This window comes from Ruditapes philippinarum, unplaced genomic scaffold (assembly GCF_026571515.1).
Source record: "Ruditapes philippinarum isolate M1 unplaced genomic scaffold, ASM2657151v2 ctg6738_1_1_1_1, whole genome shotgun sequence".
In the NCBI taxonomy this organism is placed as follows: Eukaryota; Metazoa; Mollusca; class Bivalvia; order Venerida; family Veneridae; genus Ruditapes; species Ruditapes philippinarum.
In genome coordinates, this window is record NW_026853493.1 from 18,348 (window position 1) to 39,618 (window position 21,271).

The following is a 21,271-nucleotide window of genomic DNA, read 5'->3' on the forward strand; positions in this document are numbered from 1 at the left end:
CCTAATCATAATTATATTTCTAGTTTCTCCCTTTTTTTGGTCATTTTTCAACACTGTTCGGAGTAAAAACGCACGTTGACTCTCCACAATGAGCCTGCCACTCTGCTATAAAAATCATTTACATCTTCATGTCTATCACATTTAACATATATATAAGCGAAAAATCAGTGCCTATGAACATATTGATCCCCATTCTTACCTTTTAAAATATGACACTGGTCTGTAAGAGGATTTCTGATAACTGTTATGACGTTAACATCGGTGTTTTAGAATAAATTAAATTAAGTAGATTGTTTCTATTTTGAATATTTTAACTTTTTTAAAATAGTAGTAGACATAGTTTTTATGGTATGCGCCATAATCACATTGTAAAATCTTGTATTGCTCGGCCGTGCATATTTTTAATATAACGTTTTTTTTCGCTATAAAAATTAAGTGTAAAAACTGGATAAATAGATATCCCTAAAAAGCATTAATCACTATAAAAATAATATGATAAAAGTGGACACGGTTAAAGCGTGCTAAATGTAAACGGTAACAGTAGTATATGGAATATTTAGTGGCACTTAATGCGCATGCACGCCGGTCATTTTGGATAAATAATGTCTTTACGTAATCTATTGTCGGTTTGGTTTTATGGTATTTAAGTGAATACGTAATCAAGTAGTGTGTATTATATACTTAAAAATTGATCATGTAACATGCGCATTATAACAGATGGTGATAGAAAATAATGAAAAAGCTGGACATAGGTGAAGTGCTTGTCAGATTATTTCTATCGGACTCGCATTATATAAAACTGACAAAGGGAGACATTATTTACGGTCGCAAATCCACCCAAATCCAATGCTACACCTCATCAAGCGACACATTGATCATACGGTTATTGGTGGTAGACCAGAAATCGAGCATTATGGAAAAAGATCGTTACGATGTGACATTTTTAGGTTAACAGTCAAGAAATTATGCTAAGACAACTAAGAATATCGATGAAATTCTGGAGAACCAATAACGCAGTAAAGGTTACTCGTCCGATACTGGTGCTGATTAGTCTGATGTTGATGATAATGACGCTGATGATGATGTTGATGATGAACATCATACTAATGGTGAACAGGACTTGTCCAGCCAACAAAAGAATATAGAAATCAACAGGACATGCGTATGACAGGGCCCATTCAACAAACGATGAAACTAATAAAAGACGTAAATTAAGATTTAATGCAATATTAAGACTAGTGTTGAGAATTAAATACCGCTTTTCTTTGCCGGTGCTAGAGGGCGTAAGGGATGTTGCACGTATTCATTATCCCTCATGTACAGACTCAATCAAACCGAGTCTGCAATTCTCTTGTAATTTTGTTGTGATAAATGCTTCCGGGAGATCACTTTATTTCCAGATTTATATACTTTACAACAGCAGGTGTGAAGTGCTGTGTGGCATCTGTAAAAAACTGCCCCGACTTCACTTCAATGTTGTTATGTTTTTCTGGTCCTTAGGAATCATTGATACCAGCACTATTAAGTTTTTAGAATTGAGTACCGCTTTTCTTTGCCGGTGATATGGGGCGTGAGGGATGATGCACGTATTCATTATCCCTCATGTACAGACTCAATCAAACCGAGTCTGCAATTCTCTTGTAATTTTGTTGTGATTAATGCTTCCGAGGGATGGTCGAATCATAAAATGGATGTGAATAATGATGATCACACAAATAATGAATTAAGTGAACATCAGAAATCTGATCAGGAATAAAACAACCTATGAAAGACGATGAAATATATCTATTAAAAGCACAAAATGTGATCAATAGAAGTTTACGATTTTAAGCAGCTAAATTGGGTGCCTTATATACTTGACCCAGAGAAAAAGCATCAACATTATAGAGGCATAAGAGACGGTTACGTAAAAAACGATCAAAAAGGTTATTCACTTGTCGGAAGCGGTCATTCGCGTAAACGACATTAACAAGAGCTGTCCGTAAGACAGCAACACTCGACTATTCTTAGTGTTTGATAGTAAAAAAGCCTTGATAATGTAAAATTTTCTAAATTAACAAAAGAGCCACATTTTTCTTTAAACCCATGTTACAGTTATAGCCTTGAAGAGAGTCCTATTATGCTTTCAAAGAAAAGTATAAAATTTCAACTTGTTTCAAAGCCATATGTCATAGAATATGAAAATATCTGAGGTGGTATGCAAACTTATATGTAAATTCTAAGTCGAAAAAGAGGCATAATTCTGTGAAAATGCTTGATACAGTTACCTCCTCCTATCAACAGGTTGGGGTAATGAGGCTGAACTAGTGTGCAAAGTTTCAAAGCCATATGTCAATGGACTTTGAAAATATTATAAGTATTACAAAAACTTTTACATAAATTCTAAGTGGAAAAAGGGGCATAATTCTGTAAAAATGCTTGATACAGTTACATCGTCCTGTCTACAGGTTGGGGTTATGATGTTGAACAAGTGTGCACAGTTTGAAATCCATATGTCAATGGACTTTGAAAATATCTGAGGTAGTATGCAAACTTAATTGTAAATTTTAAGTCGAAAAAGAGGCATAAAATCTGTCAAAATGCTTGATACAGTTACCTCCTCCTATCCACAGGTTGGGGTAATGAGGCTGAACTAGTGTGCAAAGTTTCAAAGCCATTTGTCAATGGACTTTGAAAATATTTGAGGTATTACAAAAATTTTAACATAAATTCTTAGTCGAAAAAGGGGCATAATTCTGTCAAAATGCTTGATACAGTTACCTCCTCCTGTCTACATGTTGAGGTCATGATGGTGATTAAATGCAAAGTTTCAAAGCCATATGTCAATGGACTTTGAAAATAATTGAGATATCACAAAAACTTAAACATAAATTCTAAGTCGAACAGGGGCATAATTATGTCAAAATGCTTGATACAGTTACCTCCTCTTGTCTACAGGTTTGGGTCATGTTGGTGATAAAGTGTGCAAAGTTTCAAAGCTATATGTCAATGGTCTTTGAAAATATTTGAGGTATTACAAAAACTTTAACAAAAGTGGTTACGCCGACGCCGACGAAGACGCCGACGCAGACTTAAGGGTGACTACAATAACTCTACTTATTCTTATCGAATAGTCGAGCTAAAAGCGAAACCCAAAGAAGCGGAGGAAAAGCCAAATATAAAACGGAAAAAAAACTTCGATGCGCACAACGTCCTATGGTTAATATACATGTAGTTAGTCCCGTTACACAGGCAACTGAAATTGCAAAGTCGGCGGTTAAACGAATTCAGTAAGATTCGAGTACAAAGGTTCCAATCCGTAAAAAGTGTAAGATTGACTGGCATTTCCTAATATTCTAAAAATGAACAATTATTATTTAGAATAAAAATTGCAAAAATATCCTTTGACAGTTAACGCTGCAGACCAATTACATATTTAAAAGGGTCATATCGTGATTTTGCACACAGACACGAGTGATAAGATTCAAAATTGAGTTTGATAAACAAGTATCAGTCATAATAATCATAAACCATTGTGGCAGTATCGTGTAAAATATGTATAACACAATATGAATAATATGTATAACACAATATAAATAAATATACTTTTGCTTTGTTAATAAAATTAAGAATTAAATTTTTTGTTTTGATTTATTTTGCTTATTTCGTTTTATTTTGCATTTCCGTTTTCAATATTGTCACTTTTACCTAATTATAATCTTTTTCTTTAATTCAAAATATAAATTTACATATAAAATATGATAAAGAAGCTAAACAAGGAAAGGCGGTATTCAATAAGACTCTCATTTTTAAAACTCTCATTCATTCATTCATTCAATCATTCGAAACTTTTCCTTATATACGCAACCAAAGTCTCCGCAGAATGGTCAATTCCTGCAAGCATTTTATTTTGTTAAGATCAAATGCATAAATCGACAGAGTAAATGTATTGTTTATTTTCAAGCGTCAACGTCATGTAAACCTTTTCTTTTCTTTATTTCATTAAAGTTAGCGATATATCCGGTAGGTTGGGTAATAAAACATCAAAATACGGAATTCCGCAGTAGTTTTGTGATAGCGTTAGTATACTTTCTAGTTTTGTCTTGAAGTAATTGAAATGATATCGGTCTGCGCTGTTTTTTATTCTATCTAACACACGTATTGCTTTGATGCGAACTATAAACCATGCCCATGCCTACGGCCTTTGTGGTTATTTCGCTCGCAACCGCCAATCGCAAGCTGATGTGAAACATCCAGTAAACACTGCTGTGACTCATATAACTAAGAGGTTTATACAGCAGAGTAGGGTCAGAAATGATTTTTTCCATTTCAACTTTTAGGGGCATTGTATGAGACGTCGTATTTTACGTTTCGCACATAAACTTATCTTAGCGGGCAAAGTGTTATTCAGTGGACAACATTATTCGCCAACCTCTGAAATTGCTCCAATTTTCAAAAATTAAATAACCTTCTTATGCGTATAGACCCAAATTTTGTCGATTATTTATTAAGTCGAAAACTTAGTAATAAAGAGTATAGAACGATGAGCAAAGATGTCAATTGAATGTCGTATCACTGCCTTATCAGGGGCGACGGTTTCAATTTTGGGGAAGTTTTAAAATAGAGCACAACTACTTTAAAAACCGAATTTTTTGCCGGGGTCGTTTTTTTTATAATTTATGGATAAATATACACAACTCAAAACTTTCGGTTAATTTAACTAACAAAACAAAAAGTTTTCTCTCAAAAAAACACAAATTTCCCGCCCGTGTATAAAAAGTTTTATTTTTATTCCAACCATTCAAAGTTTCACAAGCGTCAAAGTGTGCTTTGTAGTTTGCCATGGAACACGTTTTGTCTCATTTAAAATATCTTGAATTTCCAGACTTTCGTTAATTTCAAATGCTGAAGAAATTGTTTTATTTTTTATATCAAACAGTGAGTTTGACCATATATTTAGAATACTTTTCCAAAGAATAAATGCGTAAATGTCTACATTAGTTCTGGAGATAAATCGTGGTTGATTAACTGTCGCCTTCAAATGTTCCGACTGCGGTGTGAGCGATAAACGTTTAGATTCTAGTTGTACCTCAAAATCGATATTTTTCAATTTTTAAACAACTTTTTGCGGGACGGTTGCTTCCTTTTACGTCAAATTGTACGATCGACACATTACACAAGACAGCCATTTTGATAAGTTGACAAAGAACTTAAAAATACATATCGAGCCTCAAAAGCGGCAAAGGTTTATTAATACTACTATTTTATGTGGCTTCGCCCTCACACTTACAATCGGTCACATGACACTCGTTAACAGATGAAATCATGGTTTAATTTGTTCCTTGTTTTCGTAACAAGAAAATTATCTTTAATTATATCAAGTATAACAATGATGGAAAGTTATAAAAAGTATGATGTTGCATGGCAAAAAAATGTCCTTGTACCTGTATCACAAAGTACAAGTGCAAAAAATATGAAAGATTAAACATGTACTTACAAGGAAAGTCCTGGGTTTCCTTATACCTCAAAGGTGGTGAACACTTCAAAAATGTACGTAAACAGCCGGATCGTTTATAATGGTAGCGTATGAGATCAGGCATTGACACAAACAGTGTTTGTGGATTCAAAAAAAAGTATTTATTTTTCAGGTTGATAGGGTACCGATACACTTGGCCACCAGTGCTGAAGAATAAATAGAATAAAAAACATGTTTCAGGGTTGTTTAGAATTCCATTTTAAGTTTAAACTGATCGTAGTGAGTGTTTGACAAAATTGATAGTAACCATAGTTGCAATATGTCAAATAAATTTCTGTCATATCTACAGCAACCTTAATTTTAAGGGTTTTTTAACTGAAGTGTAGTCATAAACTTAAATGTATATTTGTACTTTTGTCGTCTAAGATTAACATACCAAATGATATAGAAGAAAACATTGAAGATCAATTGATACTACTATAAAAGATCATTAATGAAATGTTTTAACTTAAAGATGTTTTTGTATATATTTCTGGCAAACTCAATTTTACTTGAACATTTACAAAAAGTTTAATCAATGCATATATTTTATTTATGAAACCTGCTTGCAACATATATAAACAGGTACGAAACAAAAGGAACCAATACCTTTCTTGATGGTAAAATGAAAAAAAAATGGAATAAAATTTTAGGTAACGATAAATAGAAGTCAAATGAGGTTTGAAAAATAAGAAAGAAAATTGACAAAATCGTCAGAAAAAATGTGGATTTTCTGAGTATAAACTAGTAGAGCTGTAGCTAATATAGAAAGACAAAAGCCCGTTTTAACCGGGTGATGCTGTCAGAGGACGTTTTGGACAGACACAGGAAAGTACACCTCTTGTAGTTTTAGATTTATGTCCCTGGACTAAGTTCAAGGTGCTATAAAAAATGCATGGCAAAGTTACTCATCCTTGCCCTAGACTTCTTATCAATAAGATATATCTCGTTGATAGCTCTTATGGTTTCCGAGTTATATCCTGGACAAAGTTCAAAATGTAAATATGAACGAAGGACAATAACTCCAAAATTAGGCAAGGCAGTGTAACGGTTCTTTTGCACTGCACATCTACTCATTGACATTTATCTACCTACAGAGTTTCATGTTTATATCATTTTAAGTTTAAGTGATATGTGCCAGACAAGATTTTTCTTAAAGGGGAGATAATTCATAAACGGGGGAAAATGAATTATGTTTCTTTCACACTGAACCGTACCTCAATGCCCTGTTCAAATATGTGAAATCTTAACAATTTATCTCAAAGAGATTTCAGGTTCTGCTACCGACAAGATAACAGAAGGACGAACAGACGGAGAGAAGGGCTGACGGACAAGACCACATTATGACTTCCCTTCGGGAAGCATAAAAAGATAATTTATTCAACATGATCACGTTTACCAACGATGGTTGGGATAGTAACAAGACTAGATCCGGGATCGTCTTCGAGTGTTAGTTAAGGAGAGCTTTAATCATATTTCAGGCTAAATGATGTTACTACTTGAATATAACTTGAAGCGCCACAAAATACGATAAAAATCAAATATTATATTTCTGATAAAATCACGGATCCTTTGCCTTCTGGATTACGGATCTCGATTTTGTCTTCTATCATCACGTGTTATTTGATGAACGAATTAATTAGTTTTAAAAATAAAGTTGAATCCATATGGTGGAAAATCCTTATTTCAAAGCAAACATGAGGAAAACAAATGAAATTTTAAAGCGCCATTTTGATTTCTTTCATTTTTTTATGTATATGGAGAAACATTTTTTGATTTTTTTTTATGTATATGGAGAAAGATTTTCAAATATTTGTACTATTGTTTATTTTCTGGACGTAACCTCTGAGGTATTCTGCTTTAAAATGCGATATTTTAAAACAAGAGAGCCATGATGGCCCTGAGTCGCTTACCAGAAACAACTGTTTTTCAGTGTTAGAAATCAGTTTTCAAATCAAATTGCAAAAAGGCAAGTCCAGCTCAACTTTAACATGCTCATCTAGGTTTACATTTTCACAACTCTCATCTAACCAATCATTTTATTGTTCACTATATAAATTGAAATTTTGAAATATTGTGTCCTAATATTTTTGAAAGGCTTTGTTAAACATATCTATGCTGCAAGTGTGTTCCAATGATTCTATATAGAATAAATTCAGAATAAAAGACCACTAAAGAAGGGTTAATTTTGAGGGGAGAATTTTTTTATAACTTTTGTGAATAAATACACAAAATGTGCAAAATATGTAAGGTGCAGATGTTTGAAGTTTACAGTTTGGAACAACAAATTGTTTAAACATTCTACATGGTAACATAACTATACCTCAAAAACAAATGACAATAGGTCAAACAACGAAAAATACATCAAAAGTACGCACCCTTGGTTTGAATTTCATGAGTGTATGTCAAAAAGCAAGAAGTAGCCGTCAAATGATATCAAAATTATCATAAGTAGGTCAGCTGCTATTGAAATTCCATTCAGGATCAGAAATTACACCGCTAGTTCAAATTTAAAGTTTGTATGTCTGAAAACAAAAAGTAGTCCCGTGATATCAAAATTATCGGAGTAGGTTAGCTGATGTCTGTATGTCAAAAATAACAAGGGTCAAATTGTGTCAATAATATCGAAAGTAGGTCAGCTGGTATTAAAATTCAATTCAACATAAAATGTTTTACCCTTAGTCCATAATTCAAGTCGTATCAAAATTTGATTCTACATTAGAAATAACACCATTGGTCCGCATTCCATGTCTGAATGTCAAAAGGCAAGAAAGAAGGTCAACTGATATCAATGATTTCAAAAGTTGGTGAGCTGATTTCAAAATTCAATATGGCATCAGAAATTACACCCATGGTCCAAATTTCACGTCTGAACGTCAAAAATCATGAAAGTTGGTCAAGTGGTATCATGAATATCAAAGTAGTCAGTTGATATCTTAATTCAATTCGCATCAGAAATTATTTCTTTTAAGTTTGTACATCAAAATAGAAGAAAGTAGGTGAAATGGTTTCACAAATATCAAGTACAGCCTAACCGATACCAAATTCAATTATGCATATGAAACATCGGTTCAACTGTCTCCCAAAATTTATTAAATGTGTTTTCTCCATTCAACAAAAATTGAAAATATAAAACAATCTTTAATAAAATTTGAGCATACAATCCCATCTTTGTTAGTGAGGTACATGAAACAAATGTATTCTTTCTTTAGTGTTAATTTCATTTCCACGGGAAAATACTCTACTGACCCTGCAGAAAGATTAATAATATGGTGCAATGAGTATCCAATTCTAGAGCTAACAATTATTTGCACAAACAGAAGATGAGTATAATTTATTGTTACCTAGCTTAACAAGATTGCATTTGTGAACACTAAATAGTACCAAAAATAGATTTTGCCTATACAATTGAACTTTGACATAGTGCACTATGTCTAGTGAGGTATTATTCTAGCATGTCTAATGAAACAATGTTTGCTGCTCCGATACAAAACATATTACAAAACACATAGCTTCAAATCATTTCTTCAAGATCTCTGAAAAGCAGGTCATGACATTAAAAATGATAAACGACGATAACAGGCTAATAACTAAAATGATAATAATTTGGAACTGATAATAAATTCAAAGAAAACAAATAAATGATTGAAGATAGGAAATAATTTGTAACTGATAAGAAATTCAAAGAAAACAAATAAATGATTGAATAAGAGGGCCATAAAGTCAAATGGCACAGGGGAAGGGGACAGGAGACCCGGGGAAGGAGGTGTAAATAAAAGAAATAACACTAGGGGCAAATGGGAAGATACTTACCGTAGACGTCAAAACAACAAGGAACACAAGCAAAAGTGTCACCAAAACAGTATGAAACAACATAGAAATACATCTGAGGAACAGAGAGGGGCGACGCCATGGAACGGTCAGCAGCCCAAGTACTGCTGGGGAATTTATCCGGTTAATGGTGCACCAAACCTCACTCTTAGCCCCACTATGTTCCTATAAACGAGACAGTTAAAATAAATTGAATCCCTGCCAAATAAAATTCTAAGAGCTGTACAGTTATGGTTACAAAAGGTTAAATATGTAAAACACCAAAATCATGTAAAAACATATAAATTTAAAACCCACTGACTATATCAACATATCAAAAGTACTCAATGTCCTAAAAGGAGACAGAGCAACAAGAAAATCACCTACAAAGGCCGACAAAGCAAGGCAGAGACGATTATTAAGACAATTCAGTCCAAAAGGGCTTTCAGAACAGTCTACCATAGAGTCTTCCACTTGGTCCCTCAGATGTAATCAAAAGAGGATTGTGTAGTTTCCAACCGTAAAAGGGTTGAAAACTTAGCATGCAGTATGTCTTAAAATAGTAGGGTCATAACCTCTTTTAATAAAACGTTTAATGATTTTAGTAAAAACAGCAGAAAAATTACCATGACCCAAAATCTCACGAAGTATGTTAGTCACATCATCATAAAAACCAGGCTAGGTAATCACTTGTCGTAGAAGAGGTTTAAATCTCTATTGAATTTTAAAATAAAATCAAAATTACGGTTGTATAATTTTGAAAAATATTTTCGTAATATTCCGCACGCTGAATTCCTTTACGTTGCTACAAGCTCTAGCGAATCTAAAACACTGAGAAACATTTACCCCGTAAGATGTTGCATGAGGTAAGCCTCCATTTGAATGTTGATAATCAACTATACAAAGGTCAAAGTCATCTCTTTTATCATAGATTTTCGTGTGAATAGAATTGTTGTTGATAGTAATATGAAGATCCAAACATGATGTACTAAAATTTGAAAAGTTCGTTTTATTAAGTTGTAGTTCATGAAGATAAATGTCAGACACCATTCGATCAAAATAAGAATTATCTTAATTAAAAATATCATCAAGGTATCTGAAGTATTATTAAATGCAACTATAACATCTTGTTGTTTAGAGAGACTCAATATAAAGTCTCTTTCATAGCAGTACAAAAACAAATCGGCGACCAGCGGTGCACAATTGTTGACTAATGAGGACTGACGCCGGAGCACCCCCCTTTGATACTAATAGCTCATCCTGAATATTCGGTGAGCTAAAAAGAGGATAAATCACGAAATATATACCGATCTTCGCTGAATAACAATAAAACGTAAGGTGAATAATCTGCTTCATGTACAATAAAGCATCCATCTATTCCCACCTCGCTGAGAATGTATTCACAATGTTGTGATGTAACATCCTTATAAAACCAACTGTAAATAAAATACTTATCGTTATATATTCCTTGAATTACTGACAGAATAAATATATTTTACTAAATTCTTTTAAGAACCTTATATATAAGTAGAAATATAAATGTGATGAGATTTACCTTTAAATACATCAATATTACAATCGGAGGAAGAATATTTTGCTGCTATAATATGAATAAAAATAAAACAGGTATGATTTTCTGAATTGTGATTTGAAAATTACGTAAAATAAAGAAATTATTCAGACATAAAATTATGGTGAAAATAGACTATGGGTGAATTTTATAATGATACAAATGCAGCCTTATATTACGTAGAACTAAACAAGAAGTGTAACAATAATGGAAACAGTGATAGCATCATCATTTACAGTAACCAAATGAGCTACAGTATCAATACTATATATTAGTTGATAAACACACAACGTTTTGTCTTCCTTTCTCAGTTTACTACAAGTATCTACGTCAAACAATAACAACAACAATGATAAACAATAATGACCGCACAGACGTCAACGTATCACAAAGCGGTATTTACGTACAAAGTATAATGTAAATCTACGACATCCTGGGGGCCGCGAAAAGTAATAAATAGCACATGAAATTGCACGTATGTTATCAATGTATAAATCTGATTTAAAAGAAATGTATTACTTATAACGAAAATGTTCATCATTTAAATCTGAAAGTCTCTGTTAACGAAGTGCATTCATTTCGTAAATTATTTAAATGAATAAGTGTAGTTTTGAACTTTTTTTCAGTGAGCTTTTCGAAAGTCTCTATAAAATCTCGAATAATTTTCACAATTTATGAAGTCTTTCTTCTCGAAACATTTTGTTAATCACAGTCTCTATTGTCTATTACTTCAAGTGGATAAAGTTTCACAATCGGTCTGGTAGCGTACAGTCCATTGCTTAAACGAATTCTAGCTGCTGGAACCAAGCCATCCCTCCCGGTGATAAGGCTATCGATTACTGCCAGCCCCCAACGGGTTCGTGGCGAATCTTCATGGACCTGTACCACTTCCCCGGTATAGATAGTTTGTGAGTTATTTCCTGGTTTGTTACGTCGACTGAGTGCTGGGAGATACTCCGTTCTCCAACGTGTCCAATAATCCGGAACTGGTTCCTAGCCCGTTTACAGATAATGTTGCGTTCTACAGTTGATGGAATTCTGGGCTCCAACTTAAGGTAAGGAACTAATTTTGCGACCATATAACAGGTGCGCTGGGGTCTTCTAGGCTGGATGAAATGAACGTCAGTGGTCGATCGTTCAGCAGGGATTGAATTTCGGTAACAATGGTTTGTAGAGTCTCCAAGTCTACCATTGCATGGCCAAGGATCTTCTTGAGAGTTTGTTTTGTAAGACCTATCAGTCGCTCCCACCAACCTCCGTACCATGGGGCTCTATCATGTATAAATTTCCAATCAATGCCAGTATTTGCTAGGGACACCCTGACGACCTGGGATTCGAACATGGCTTTCAAGTAAGTAGACGCCGTCTAGAACGTTTAAGCGTTGTCTGAAACTATGAGCTCGGGATGCGACTTCCGGTTTAAGAATCGTCGTACAGCTTGTAAGAAACAATCTGCTGATAAACTTGTAACTACTTCAAGATAAACGCCCTGGTAACAGCACACGTAAATAGACATATGTATGTTTTTTTCTTTGCTCCAGAGGGTTCTTTAATATATAATTAACCAGTAAAATCTACGCCGGTAATGGTGAAGGGCGGGGCTTCTTCTCTAAATTTGGGCAATGGGGAAACTTTAGGTGACTTGTATGGAAGTCCGTGCACTTAACGACATGTGACACAGTTTCGGATTACGGTATTCACGCATTGTCGTATCGCTGGTATCCAAAATGACTGCCTTATGCTGGTAACTGTAGCATTTAAACCACTATGGCCAAGTAACTCATGCGCATTGCAGACTATCAATTTAGTAAGTCTAGACTTCTTTGGTTGGAGGTACGGGTACTTTGTGACGTCATCCACGGCTGCGTTGTTAAGTCTTTCGCTGCAACAGATACATTCGGCCTGGTCAAGAAATAATCAAAGCTGCTTTATTAATGGTGATTTGACCTGGTTTCTCACTAATTCCTGTTCTCTTTACTGCAGACATCTGCTTGACAATAGTGTATCCACCGCTGTTCTGCTTGCTGAAGTTTACTAGTAGAAAGATGGTCGAAGTTTCGTCTGGACTGGTCAACCTTGCAGTTTTGAATAAATCGGCGAATATAAGCTGTTACGCGAAGTAACCGACTTAGATTGCTATATTTCTTAATTTAAATAATATTATGTATGTTATTACTGGGTACGTGATGTGTAACTGCAGGTTTTGTTTGCTCGTGTACCTCTTCTTGCTGACTTCCGGTGACTTGCTCTTCAATTATCGTCTGCACGTGTAACCTGTTTGAGACCTCCCATATCGGCCATTTTGTCTTGTCATATAACCATATCGGTCTCTTCATCCAAGGATCGTTCTTCATAAATTTTTCAGCTGCAAGTATATATTTACTCTGCCGGCTTCTTGTTGTAACTTTTTGCTGTTGGAGTTCCAAGATCTCAAATTCATTCCGACTTTGGACATCAAGGTGCGTGCTACTTTTAAGTAATTAAGGCATTCTTCTTTGAAACTGGATATGACGTTATCGACGTATAAATCTCGACGTAAAATTCTGAAACCGTCGTATGTGGATTATTGTCGAAATGTTTTAGTATCGTTGCGTTGAGTATGAATGGTGAACAAGTTGCGCCAAAAAGCACAACTTTAAAACGATAAGTTGAAAAGTCACTGTTGGGGCCATTCGGATCTTTAAGCCATAGAAATCTTGTCATATCTCGGTCATCTGTATGTAATCCCACCTACTAAAATGCCTTTTCAACATAGGCATGCAGGCGAAATCTCAACAGAATTGAGGTGAGTTCATTTAAGACTGGGGGTGTTGACTGTAGGCAATCATTCAGGCTGGCATGGTGTGGTGTTTTACGGCAGCTACAGTCGTATACAATTCTTATAGGCGTAGTTGATGAATTTTTCTTAATAGGGTGATGAAGAATGTAATGGGTTGGCTTTTTCGTCTAGATCTCTTTCTCTTGAACTCTTTCAATGAACCATCGTATTTCTTGTTCTGCAATGATATCTCCATATATTCTTAGCATATCGGGTTCTGTGCTCAATCTTTGGACTGTACTTTCAGTGCGTTTTAGGCCAATATCATAATATGTAGGAAGTTCTGGGTGGTCAGATTTCCATGGTAACCGTGCAGTATACTTTCCATCATTGAATTCAATTGACGTCAGCTGATACTGTTGTCTTTCGTCTTGTAACTTCCGGTCTGTCATCTGGTGTTATTCCGAGATTTTCTAGACTCCAGAAACGTTCTATCGATGTGTCTTATGGTATGTGAGACACCATTACGTTTAAAATCTGTTCAACACTTCTGCTACTTTTACTTGAATTGATCGGTCCAGACAGAAGGTATCCGATTTTCGACTTTACGGCAGTAGGCCCTGTGCCACGTATAATCACGCCCTCAACAATATCCCAGTAAATGTCGGCTCCGATTAGCAAGGAAATAGAGAACTCTTTATCATGCGTTACTGTATAAGCCAATTTTAATCCTTTAAGGTAAGGCAAACTTCAAATGTCTGAGCTATGTGTATTATCTATAGGTGTCGCTATAGTCGGGACAATCAGAACTATCAGTGGTATTTCTGTTTTCTGTCTGTAACAAGATACACTGTAGCTTGGTCAAAGTGTTGCATCTGATTACTTTTTCCCCCAAATGCAGATATTCGTATTGTTTCGGATTTTTCCCTCTCTAATTGAAGCTCGTCTGCTAGAGTTTCGGTGATAAAACTTCTTTGTGCTACTTCGTCAAAAAATATGGTTGCTGGGCTACATATATCTTTGTAACAAACGTCAGTCATTGTTGTCTTTAGCAATACCCCGGCGGAAAAATACAACACTGTAGCTTCGGATGTGTGCTGTGTAGAACTGCACTGGAATTACGACCGCTATCAGACTTACAGATAGTTGTGTTATGCATTCTGTAACAATTCTGGCATCTCTTAGTGGATTTACACGTGAATACTTAGTGTTTACCTAAACAATTAAAACACATTTTTTTTCTCCTAAATACCATTTAACTTTGACGCTACATCAGGATACTTCCGGCAATCTCTGGCTCTATGGGATTCTTCGCAAAAGGAACACTTAATTCCAGTTATTGTCACATGCGCAATGTTCGAACACATGGTACTTCTTGCCCCAGTGAATAATGATGCAGTAGATCAGTAAGTTTCCATTTCCGGTTGAATCGAGTTGTATGATCCGGCTTCCATAATATTAATTTCATTGTAAATAGCTCTAGGTAAGTCACATAACAACCAATTCCTGTCACCGTGACCTCTCGCGAGATTTTTTCTCATTTCTCCCGGAAGTTTGTCGAGCTCAATAGGCACGAGTAAATCGCCGTAAGATTCTTGTTGCTGGCCCAAACTCTCCAGTGCACAAATGTATGTCTCCATTTTATCATAGAATTCACAAATATAATGTAAAGTATTTTTGGAAGCTGGGAGTTGAAGCAATGCTTGCATTGCTTGCATATATTATTTTATGTTTTTGGCCATATCTCTCTTTCAAAAGTTCTGTCGCACGTGCATATTTTGTATTTGTAAGTGCAAAATCATCAAAAGTCCGATCCGCTTCACCTTCAAGCTGACTCCTCAAATATGAAATTTTTTGCACATCCGTCAAGTTACAATTGAGATGAACAGTTGACTCAAACGAGTCCCAAAATGTCTGCCAGCTTAAAATGTCGCCATTAAATTTCGATAATGAAAGTTTAGGTAACCTATGATACTGTGAACTTGCCGACATAAAATAATGATTGTTACCTAGGCTGATCTTTGAGCCAGCAAACTGAATATTTCCTGCCGGAAGTTGAACGTTGACATGACTTCCGGTCTCTCCACTTCTGCTCCATCAATAAAGTTCTCCCGCATTTCGTCTGCTCTTATATGACTGTTTACCTCATGATTCTCGGTAATTTCACTCGTACGACCGTCTGTCTGTGAGTTCATTTGACGATACGCTCTAAGTTTCCGTAACTGAATCTCGAATTTGAGCTTATATTCTTCAGTGGTAATGAGTTCTTCTTCGATATCCTCGACTCCAGTTTGAGATAGAATCATCTCATCGAGTGCATGTAATGTATTAGTTTTCGATTCGAGGACCTCCAGAATAGCGTTGAATTCTATTTTGTCTGATTTCTCCTTCGCTTCTTCGATTTTGCCCAAAAGCTTCGAAATAACGCTTCTGTTACCGCTACGTTCTAAAATTAACTTCTGTAGATTCATCTTTTTGTGTCACGGCACCATTATTGTATATTAGTTGATAAAATACTACAACGTTGTATCTTCTTTTTTCCGTTTACTACAAGTATCTACGTCAAAGAATAACAACAATGATAAACAATAATGACGTCACATACGTCAACGTATCACAAAGCACCATTTACGTACAACGTAGCGCGGGAAAGTATAATGTAAATCTACGGCATGGATAAGGATCAGGCGCATTGTCGTTTGAACTGCTTTAAATCCTTCCTTTAAATACTTATAGAGAACTAAATATAAATTCATGCAAACTGATCATTAGAAATGACGACTCATAAATATAATATTATTAACATTGTCAATTTCTGATTCGGTCTACACATAAACGGTATGAGTTTTTATATGTTAACGGGTCCCCTCTCCAATATTGGCGATAACCAGCAGCAACATATTCTACCTAATACATTTTACATTATTGACAGTGCAAATAGTTTCAAATATAGTAAAAAGGTGTAGGCTATATAAATGGCTTTTTTTCTTCAAAGTACAAATTTAAGAATTTTGCAGTGCAGAGTAATTCGGATTTGTAAAAGATAAAAAAAATGGTTCTATTATACTCACGGGTTCATGTCAAGCTCCGGTTTACTACAGACAAACCTCGAAGCAATTCGACCTATTTTTCTTCAATAAAAAATAAAAGGCTAATTACCAATCACGACAATAATGTTATTAATCATTTAAAACAAGAGCACCATCAGGCAGGGCAATAGTCGCCCGTACGGAATTTTGTCTGAGTAATCAAAACTAATCTTATCTTTCGGTAAGGGAAAATATTCCCTGTACGAGACTCAACAAAAACAAAGTTGCATTTGTGCCACCGCATTAAAACAACACTTAGATCTTATATTAGAAACAGAAGTATATTTTTTGTTTCTATACAACTGACTTTTGAACTTTGCAATAATGCAAGTGTCAAGTGAATTTGGGGCTTAGGTCATATTTCAGCATTTCAAATGAAAGACAATGTGCAGATGTGTTAATGTTCACATTCAAAGGCAATGGTAAAATAATTGATTTAAAATAAAAGTATTCTTTTTCATAAAGATTTGGTATTTACTGTATTGCATAGCTGTATTAAACTTTGAAAAAAGTAAATTGTATTTTTTTTAAATATTATCTTTTCAATTAAGCATTACCTATTTCTGAAAACATACAAAACATTTAGGTTTTAAAATTATTATAATATACATGGTGTGAATCATAATGTCCTTATTATGTGCTCAGATCAATTCTCTTGATAGAGGTCATACGATTCTCTGAAATTTTGTTAGAGTTATGTCACGTCCAAAACTGTTCACTATGTAATATAGGAAATATGTAAAGGGCCCAGAAGCTCAGTTGGTACAGTCACGGAACAATATTCCGAGGGTCAAAGGTTCGTGTCACGGCCAGGCTGCACATTTTTCTCTTCCTGTGACATTTGGCGCCCAACGTGCGGCCGTGACTGGATATGAAATGCTCTGTAACCTTGAGAAATTAGCAGCAGGGGAGAATGTTACGGTTCAGAACAGTTCACCATTTAGGAGAGATGACGTGTAAGCGGCCGGATAGCTTAGTCGATAGAGCCAAATCCCGTTCAGACTGCACATTGTTTCTCTCCCTGTGACAAGATCAAGGTTATAATACCTTTTGAGAAAAAAAATTGATGGTACATGCCAAATATCTAAGATCTTGGTATTCATAGTTTAGAATTAAAAACTCAAGACACGCTTAATATATTAAACTAGATAAACTGAATGGGGCTAATTTTTAATGTAGGGTCAGGAATTATGACACGTTCGGACAGGTAAACTAAGCAATGCTACATGCAAATTTCACTGCTCTTGGCATAGCAGTTTCACAAAATGAGACATGAATGTGAACACATCTGCAAAGATTCCAAAATCCTTACGTATGCCATTGTCATTTTTAAATATTTAATTCTGCTTAAGTCAATATTGGGGGGGGGGGGGTGTGCGTGGACGGTAGCTTGCAATTTAAAGTACCGTTCATGAACTGATTTTAACAAAACGAGCATGAAATAATCATAAAATTTTCCGTTTCGGACGTTTTTTCGGGGTTCTGTTGTCTTATTAAGTCTATAGCACTTAACAGACCTGTCAATAATAAACCAAGGTGTAAAATTAATATCAGTTTTGTTAGGGACTTCAGAGCAATATGCTACATTCCAAATATCTAAGCTCTATGTCCCACTTACAAACTTGCTTGCATGATTTCAGTCGGCCATATTTCTTAGCCACGAATGATAACTCATGCTTCCTTGTCTAAAAATCCGCCAAGTTATTCTCCTTTTAAATGAACTCAAAGAAGGGACCTTTTCTAAAGACTTTGTATTTATTAATTCGATTTTTTGTCAAGAAACTGAGATTTTTTTCAATAACCTTATATAATCTATTTCTATCTATATATGGTTGCTATGGTAAACATATAAGTTTGGATGGTAAACAAGGGAATTTTCTGGACCGAAAGTAATCAAACACAGCGTTCGCCTGCTAACTAGTTGACATCACATATAAACAATATATTAAATGGAAAAGAATACTTTGTTTAGAGATATTTGTTTGACTATCAGTTGAAAATGCAAAATATTAATATGGAAAACATTTATGTGCAGTTTATGTGTGTTATTTTAATTTGTTTGACTGATATATTAGTTGTAAAAGCCATGTACACTTAGTGTAGCAGCAGCCGGACACATGCCGCTTCGTAGCAACCACGTTGAAAACGTGAACGATAACGGAACGAGACATGGCAAAGCGCATGCTCACGCACTGACTTCCGTTCTACCGAAATACTGCATATACATATAGCGAAAGTTTATTAAGTGTGTCCTTTCCTATTTTAAGACAATATATGTCAAGTAATCCTCGAACTAAGCCACATTCAATCTGAATAATCCAAAAGTAGAGCCCAGCACGGCAAAATTGTAAATGTTGCTGGCTTGGTTTGATTGAGCTTGTTCATGGACGGTATTGGTAATTGCAAGCTACCGTCCACGACCCCTAGCACCAATTTAGACAGAATGAACCGGTAAAGTTTTTAATTTTGAAACATCTGCAAATGTGATATTATGGTTATCATGGAGCATTCAATGAGAGACATTAGTGTCATTCCATGAAAAGCGGCATATGGTTTAAAATGCGTGTACCCTGAGCAAGAAAACAGTGGGCGAATCTAAATAAAATTGAATTTAGAAATGGTATCAGATGTCATGAAGCCTGCATATCATAGATAAAGCTGTCAAAAGACAAAATTAAAAAGTAGGCCACATAACGTTAAGGGGGATTAATAAAACAATATTTAGGTTAGAAATTCTTGGAACCACCCAACAAGAAAAACAATAAATTTGATAAAATAAAAGTACAAATTTCACGCATTCATAACAATAACGTCGAGCTGAACGATCTCCAAGGATAAAAATTATAGCTTTAGATGTACGGAGAGACTTGTTACAGCCGCAACACGGAATACATAACATTGGTCTCAGCATAAAATGGAGAGAAAAAGAAACCCTGTTGCAGGCTCTGTTTGACTGAGTCTGTTCATGGACGGTATGGTAATTACGAGCTACCGTCCATGAACCCTTGCACCGGCTTAAGCAGAATTCAACATTTAACATGAACTCATTAATTTTGAAACATCCGCAGATGTGTTCATATGGCGGTTATCATAGAACCTTCAATGTGACACATAAGCGCCATTTGTTTTTACATTGTCTTATTATAAGTAACATTCTTCAAAAACAATCCTTTAATCGGTCCAAAAGATGCAGAGTTTAGACTTTTTTTTTAGGTAAAAAGTACACAATACCTAATGGCTATTACATTTACTAAATGATACTCCTATCGTACTTATTGGTATAATCATTCTTCGCTGCACTTGTATACTTGATAGAATTTGACACATGTAGTTTACATGCTGTTTAAACATCTGTAAAAAGTGATCCCATGGAAGCATAAAAGCAGCAATAAAATCAGCAAATTACATAAAAATTCAAGACTCCGGCTTATGACATATAAAATGAGGACTGAAAAATCAACTCCTCAGGTTTTCCTAGCCCGATTTGAGGGTACTCAATTTCGACTCAAGAAACAAGAAAAACCAAAAAAATTTAAAAAAACCCCGAAGTGATTTTTACGACTGACACACGGCATTTGACACCTGATGTTGTGACGTTTAAATGTCAGGAGAAAAGTGATCCCTCGTATGCATTAAAATCAGCGAAATTATATAAAAAATAGAGAAAAAAGACTGCAGACTCGGTTAGCCATGATGCTTATACCATAATTTCATTTGATCCAATAATGGTTCACGGTAACAGATTAACAGAAAGGGCCACAAAGTTGCGGTTCTTTTACTCGCTATTCTTTTGACAATAAATTATTCAAATTACGGAAAAATACGACTCCTAAATAAAGCTTCCCCTGTTGTCAAAACGTGACTTGACATTATCATACGATCTAATACACGTACTACACTGTACTGTCAATCACCTCAATCTCAATGAAAATATGATACAGGCACTATACTAAAACAGGAGCACAATAGAAGCGTCATTGAGTTGTATGTCACAACCATCGTGTATTATTTAATCTTTACAACAATAACATTCCATGATAGAGCGAACACAAAACTTTGATTTCATACATAATTACTAAATAAATGAGACATTTACCTGAAAAAAGGTAGAACCTGCCCCCTTTACAACGTCAGATTATGATTAAAATTTCTGTTAAGTAGATTTATATTCTTTTAATCGGTACATTAGATACAGACGAACAGACTTCCATGTGCATAACAATTTACGCCATTTTTCATACAAATTGAAGGACACATTGATCTTGATTTTGAAAAACTAAGTTAGAATGTGAATAAATGCCTACCCATCACCTTTTCTCGCAATCCAAAATTCCTTGTTGCTGTCGTCTAAAATTTCACAAATTTCACCCTGTGAATATATACTTTAGATATTTACATTTCTATGAATTTCATGAAATACAAATCTTCCTAGATCCATTACAAGCAGCAATTTTTAACTTAATCATGGTGGAACAATTATCAAATTATAGAAATGTTACTCGCGTTCTAGTAATATGAGCAATAGGAAATATCAGTATATTAACAAGACT

At 34.9% G+C, this 21,271-nt stretch overlaps 1 protein-coding gene across 1 annotated transcript in view; it reads right to left on the reverse strand.

Moving 5' to 3' along the window:
* LOC132737045 (uncharacterized) overlaps positions 1-21,271 on the reverse strand; it is a 35,230-nt gene that overhangs the window by 12,359 nt on the left and 1,600 nt on the right. The window contains exons 2-5 of the mRNA XM_060724278.1: positions 21,026-21,090; positions 16,704-16,763; positions 10,612-10,740; positions 5,477-5,661 (exon numbers count right to left, since the gene is read on the reverse strand). Coding sequence (XP_060580261.1) covers positions 5,477-5,661; positions 10,612-10,740; positions 16,704-16,763; positions 21,026-21,090 — 439 coding nt within the window. The remainder of the gene's footprint in view (positions 1-5,476; positions 5,662-10,611; positions 10,741-16,703; positions 16,764-21,025; positions 21,091-21,271) is intronic.